This window comes from Eumetopias jubatus, unplaced genomic scaffold, assembly GCF_037043125.1.
Source record: "Eumetopias jubatus isolate StellerSeaLion01/CBP00866 unplaced genomic scaffold, mEumJub1_p1.0 scaffold_4, whole genome shotgun sequence".
Lineage (NCBI taxonomy): Eukaryota > Metazoa > Chordata > Mammalia > Carnivora > Otariidae > Eumetopias > Eumetopias jubatus.
This window is the reverse complement of record NW_028274810.1, coordinates 147,512,202-147,518,988: the sequence shown is the minus strand read 5'-3', so window position 1 is coordinate 147,518,988 and position 6,787 is coordinate 147,512,202. Positions and strand designations below refer to the sequence as shown.

General features: G+C 40.3%; 1 protein-coding gene across 1 annotated transcript; it reads right to left on the bottom strand.

Annotated features, from left to right (window-relative positions):
* Window positions 1-326: 326 nt before the first annotated feature.
* On the bottom strand, window positions 327-5,566 carry UQCRB (ubiquinol-cytochrome c reductase binding protein). The gene is made up of 4 exons (XM_028109514.2): window positions 5,503-5,566; window positions 3,248-3,319; window positions 1,426-1,592; window positions 327-538 (listed from the first exon to the last, which is right to left on the bottom strand). The coding sequence occupies exons 1-4, from the start codon at window positions 5,519-5,521 to the stop codon at window positions 461-463; spliced, it is 336 nt and encodes a 111-aa protein (XP_027965315.1). The 5' UTR covers window positions 5,522-5,566; the 3' UTR covers window positions 327-460.
* Window positions 5,567-6,787: the final 1,221 nt, after the last annotated feature.

Genomic DNA, 6,787 nt, shown 5'->3' with positions numbered 1-6,787 from the left:
GCTGTTCGCTTTACACACCATAAAGTCATGGGCACTCATTTGTTGCTCTATTGCATCCCTGCTAAGTGAGGCCCCGAGGGATACTTCTAAGTATCTTGCTAATCTACAAAGGCAATATAAAGGTGACTATTCTACTTGCAAGAATGTTACATCCTTCAGGAAATTCAGATGTTGTCCAACCAGTGAGTGAAGTTGATTAAAGTGGACTCCCTGAGCTTCAGGAAGCAGTAAAACACTAACTAAAAAATATCTTAAAAGTCTAGAAAGAATCCTAACAGGTAAGTAAATTCAGTAGTTATTCAGAATAAGATTTAGAATTCAAACACTCCAACAATAATCACAATATTTATTTAAAGTAATATATTTGCAGCTCAGATAGTTCTAAATTGTACACTTCAGGTTTATTCAACTTCTTAAAAATATTTGAGGGCAGCTGCAACCACAGAGTTCAACTCCATCATTATTTCTTTGCCCATTCTTCTCTCTCTTTTCTTTCCCGAATAACTTCTTTCAGATATGGTTCAAGGTAGAATTTATCCTAAAGAATGAATAAAAAAATATATATATATTATATGCAGCCATCACATACTGATATATCCCAAACACTCAAGAGGTCTTCGACAAAAGAAATTCATCAAAATTAATTCTTATTTCCAACTTAAGAAAATATATTTTCAAGCAGACTAGGAACTATCTGCTTTTCTAAAATGTAAAAACCCACAAAGATATTGTAATACAAGTTGCTTTGATAGGCTGAAAGGGGAAAGTCTGCCAGAGAAGAAATTAGAGTAGAAGCTTTTGCCTACTTTTTTTTTTTTTTTAAAGATTTCATTTATTTATTTGACAGAGAGAGAGACAGCAAGAGAGAGAACACAAGCAGGGGGAGTGGAAGAGGGAGAAGCAGGCTTCTGGCCAAGCAGGGAGCCCGATCTGGGTCTTGATCCCAGAACCCTGGGATCATGACCCGAGCCGAAGGCAGACGCTTAATGACTGAGCCACCCAGGTGCCCCTTTTGCCTAATTTCAATGCAGTTTAAGGGGTGAGGGTTTACTTCAGAGTCCTTCCTGGAAGCCAGAGGGCCACTCTATGGGCTGATCACACGGATACCAACATTTTTCCATCTGAGCAGGAAACATTGTAGAGGGAGAACAACAATCCATAATACAGAGGATCTGGACTCTAGCCCAGGATCTCTGTATTAGAGACTTGCTTAGTGATTCTGGAACAGTCCATCCCCTCTAAGTCACAAAGTAATTATCTCTAAAATGGAGTTAACATTTGCTCTATTAACCTCACTGGACTGTCATGAGGGTATTTATTTGACACAACCTTAAGAACTCTAAAGCACTATACAAATGAGTGTTTCTGTTTCTAATGCTTAATGCTTAGTGGCCAATATTGTCAGATACATAAAAGCTGAGCTACCTCCTCATATTTTGTCCACTGCTCTTTAGGCAAGATCTGATGCCTCATGGTCAGGTCCAGTGCTCTCTTAATGCGAAACATCCTGTCATTATAAAGGTTCTCAGGAAGCCTTCTTATGGCCTCTTTCACATCATCATTCTCATATATTGTATCATCTCTCATTAACCCTGTGACAGAAAACAAGAGAGTCAGATTGAATACACATCTCAAAAATCAGACATTTTTAAAAAATGAGTGAAATATGTTTATGACATAACTTAAGATTCAGGTGAAATATGTACGCATTTCATACATAATAATGGGTTATTTTTTTTTAATTTAAAATCAATTAATTAACATACAGTGTATTATTAGCTTCAGAGGTAGAGTTTAGCGACTCATGAGTTGTATATAACATCCAGTACTCACTACATCAAGTCCCCTCCTTAATGTCCATCACCCAGTTACCCATCCCCCCAACCACCTCCCCTCCAGCAACCCTCAGTTTGTTTCCTATAGTTGTCTCCTGTGATTTGTCTCCCTATCTGATTTTGTCTTATTTTATTTTTTCCTTTCCTTCATAATGGGTTATTTCTTAAATGGTACTGTAGAAACAATTAGTCTTTTAAAAACCTCTGTCACAAAATTCACATTTTATCTAAAATAATTTTTAAAATATCTAAAATATCTACTTTGTTTTTAAATACACACCAATAAATCACATCTCTATTTTCTTATACCTTGAATCTGAGATCAAGGTATTAAAGAACCTTAAGATGACAGTGTACTAAGGAACCAGTAACATTTTTTTAAATATGATTTTTATTTATTTATTTGACAGATAAAGAGAGAGCACAAGTAGGCAGAGCAGCAGGTAGAGGGAGAGGGAGAAGCAGACTCCCGGCCGAGCAGGGAGCCCGGATGTGAGGCTCGATCCCAGCACCCTAGGATCATGACCCGAGCTGAAGGCAGCCGCTTAACCAACTGAGCCACCCAGGCACCCCCAAGGAACCAGTAACATTTAATGACACTTCTGTCAAGCTTCAATTAAAAAAAGATGAAGTTCATGGCAAATTATAAAGTTCTAAAAAAGTTCAGGTATCCAGTGATTTGAACATCTGATAATTTTAACATTTGAGAAATCTCTTACTTTCAAAGTTCATATAACTTAAATTTTCAAATGCCAAATGGAGGAGTTGGGAGAGGGAGCGTGCAGTAAGGAAAATGTACTGCTACCGTATTTCAAGAACGTAACTTATTTCCACCTCAAACATCTGAGATGACTGATTCTATTACTCTCTTCTCAAAATAATAAAGAGGAAATGATCGAATAAAATGTGACCTAATTTTACAATTTTCTAATGTACACAGGTACAATTAGTTAAGCTGTTTTTCGGAATCATAACAACTCTTGCAAAAGCTAGTAAAACTCAGGCACTAGGTTGGTTGTCCATAATGGAACATCCACAGATGTTGACACACACACACACACACATACACACACACAGTCTAAATCATATATAAACTATATATATATTATGATTAGTATAGAATCATATATAATATATATAGCATAGAATCATATATATATAGTCAATATCATAACTTTAAATGATTTCAATATTTGGATTTTACTGTAATTTACTTATAAACAGTGGTTCAAAAACATCTTTGTAGCTAAATCTTTGGGCAAATTATTTAAATTATTATCTAAATTATTTCATTAGGATGAATTCCTAGAAGTGAGATTGTGGGTCACATGGCATATACATGTTTAAGACCTATGATATGAACTATATATAAAGCAAAAAAAAAAAAACCAAGGAAAAAAATAGATACTCACCCAGTTTATTGAACCCTGCAGCATTGTAGTACCATTTTCGAATACCCTCCAGCCACCGGCTTGATGCTGCAACTGATATTGTCACACTATTAGTTGCTACGATTCACTTATTATACTATATGAAAACCTGGAGAGGCAAGCAACCAGTACTCTTATAGTTACCTTGTTAGAGAATGCAAACATAGGAAGGAATTTCCTTTTGAAAGTATATATTCTGTATACTGTCGATAAAAACTGCTTATTTTGTCTATGAGCAAAAGTGATTACAGGTCAAAAAAAATAGGCAGCAAGTCGTGGGAAAAAAGGGTAAACTCAAACACATGATGTACAAGAGAGTAGTTATTAGCACTCCAGCCTCTTCACGTCAAGTAACCCATCTTTTATGTACCCCTGCTACCATCAGAACTGAAGGGGTAGGGTGTGGGACTGAAACTCGGAACTCCTCCATCTTCTGCAGTTTCGGAAATAAATTACAGGAAATAAATGTAAACTTTTCTTATCAAGGAAGTTGGAGTTATATGTAAAGAAGGTAAGACTTCAGGATAGGTTGGCAAGTCTCAATGACCTTCATCTTCCAAAATCTTTATTCTACATTACCTTTACTTCACTTGCCTAGCCTCTTTAAAAATGTATGTATTTCTGGGAGGATTTTCGATACCATTAGCCAGTCTCTTAATAGTAATATGGATTAGTAGAAGCAGCCCATTTTCCTCCTCCCAAGTAGCTAACTTTCCAACAAGGAAATGGATGAGAAGAAATAGGTAACATTAAAGCTCTTTGGGGAGCAGGACTGAGCCTGTTGGGATAACCCAGTAGGGGCTAAGGGCAACATGATAGTGCCTGATGTTCGTAGGAGAGATGTGTTAAGAAGGGGAGATAGAGCAAATTTAAATTTTCTTTTAAAATTTTGTCTGGGGCTAGCCTCTCACCAAGGGATGAAAGCAAACTCTTTTATTCCAACCCCTCCTCATCCCTACTCCTTAGCATATCACAGATTACACAGCTTTGGTAAATCTTCTTGAAAATTAAGCACCATGTAGAAGATTGCTTCTAGAAAAACGAGTACCAAAGAGTCAACAATCTACAAACATACTTGTAGAAAACAAATGATCTGTATACATATTTGCCATTGACGGTGAGGATTAATATTCACTGAACACTTGTGTGCTAGGCACTATCCTATCTGCTTTACCCACACTGGCTCGGTTTATTTACAACACGCCTGTCCTTGCAGAAGAGTAAGGTTTACAGAACTTATCCTATCCAAGATCAGAGTCAGCCAGTGATAGGGTCGAGACCAGGTCGATCTTGTTCTCAAACACAAGACAGAGCAGAGTGCCTTCTATATCTGTCAAATTAATGAAACAACGAATTCCTAAATGTCTCCCCCACCCCCCAAAAAGTTCAATGTCATTTAGATTAACGGATTTTTCAGGCAATCTGATGTTTCACCATTGCTGAGGGCGACGAGATAGGGGCCAATATTATTTAAAGGCTACTCCAATTTATACCTCCAGAGGGCAGAGACCGGCAAAAAAGGTGCGCGGGAGGGAAAATCTTTGGTGTTCATGATCTGTTTTAAATATTCCGGTAATTTCTGTATTCTACTGCAGAGTGAGTATGTTTGTTTTAGTGCCTACAGTAAATACAAACTTCTCCAAATCTACAGACCGAGCTGACGTTCCAGACAAGCCAAAGTTAATCTGAAGCTTCGCTGCAACACTGGCTCTGCTGCCCTGAATTCCGTTTGAGAAGGGCGAGGGGTGGAAGAAGTTTGCAGACCTATTTCCTCCGGTCACTCTGCCTCGGTTACCTAATCAGCGTAAAAGGGAAACTAATACCGCCCTCGTCACACTGGCAGGAGAATTTATCGCACACGACAGGGCTAGACTCACGGCAAGCACTCGGTTCATTCTGGTCGAAAGTCACGCACTAATTATCTCCTAGTGTCCTTGAACACTTCTAAGGCCGAGGGGAAGGCCTGCCGAGCACGGGCAGTTGGAATGGCAGTGCTATCGGAGCCACCGCGGGCACCTTCACCGACAGCAGATCCACCTCCAACCCTTCGGATGAGCCCGGCCGGCCTGGGACAGTAAGACGGTGGGGGGAAAGCCCTTCTTTAGGCTGGAGCGGAGCCTCCACCTTCCCTGACGTCGCACACCTAGCCACTTAGAACAGAGGAAGCGGAGCAATTTACTGCAAGAATAAAAGGCTGAGTGTGGCAATTCCTGTCAGGGAGGTCATCTGGGACTTACCGGCAGGCCTGCTCGCCATTTTGACCGGAGGCTGCAGCGTTGCCTGCTGGGTAAGTCCTGGAGAACGCTCTGGGCCTTTGCGCAGGCGCCTCGCGTCGCGTCGCGTCGCCTGGCGAGGAAGGACGCCCGCGCAGGCGCAGTTTCTGGCAGCCGACTTGGGGGGGGGCCCTGCGGCTGGCGTTTTTTCCGCGTGGTTCATGCCAATGTAGTGGGGCGGGCATTTTGCGTGCCCCGTTCCATGAACCATTTCGAGGGACCCGATGGGGAAGAACATTAGGCAAGGAATAAGGGGCTTTAGCCTGGGTTCTGTGATGGACGACCTGTGAGAATTTAGGGAGTATTTATTGCTACCTTTGTGCCAAGCAACGCACTAAGCCTTTTACCTGCGTATTATTTTAATTATCGTTTAGTTCCAAATCCGTGAGGTAAGTACTATGGTTTTGCCTATTGTAGAGAGGAAACGGGCTCAGAAAAGTTGGATAAATTGTCCAAGACTACACAGCTAGGAAGAATCCAGATTTATTTTCTAGTATCAGAGGATCCGGATAAAACTTGGACTCCTTAATTCTAGGGCCATATACCACGCTACTAATCTAGGAGACACTAACCCTCTCTGGCCTTCCGTTTCTCCAGCTTAAGGTCTACACCAAGCCATTTTCGTGGTAGGTTAGGTCAGCACACACAAAAAATTTAATACTGACCTAAGATACAGAGCAGAATTTGTGTGTGATTTTGAGATAAAAGTATACTCTTAAGGTCTCAGCCCTAACATGTTAAGTCTAAGGCATTAAAATCTAGGGACAGAAATGATTATAGTGTGACTGACTCATTCAGTTCCTAGTGACCTCCTACCACCATTACTGTCATGGTCAGCTCAAATTTCCATAACAAAACACACAGACTGGATAGTTTAAAAAACAAATGTATTTCTCACAGTTCTGGAGGCTAGAAGCCCAAGATCAAGGTGCAAGAATGGTCATTTTCAGGTGAGAGCTTTTCCCGTGGGTTTTAGAGGACTGCCTCATTGTGTCCTCACAGGGCAGGCTCTTTTGTATCTTACAAGGACACTATTTGCATTATGAAGGCCCTATCTCTAAATGCCATCACATTGGGGGTTAGTGTTTCAACATGACTTCTGGAGAGACACAGTTCAATCCATAACAAGAACCCACGAATATCTACTTTTGTTTACTTCAGGCTTAAGCGGAGAACTGGGACCATATAGAGAAATCCATCTCATTGTAAATTCAGAACGTTAGATTCAGTGGTCCTAGTCACATTCCAG

Bases quoted from the DNA above. Each gene is read 5' to 3' on its own strand.
- UQCRB (XM_028109514.2), bottom strand. The intron at 1,593-3,247 runs GTGAGTATCTAT...TTTCTGTCACAG, and splicing joins TGCAGGGTTCAATAAACTGG to GGTTAATGAGAGATGATACA. The intron at 539-1,425 runs GTAGCTCAGCTT...TTCATTCTTTAG, and splicing joins AGTGGACAAAATATGAGGAG to GATAAATTCTACCTTGAACC.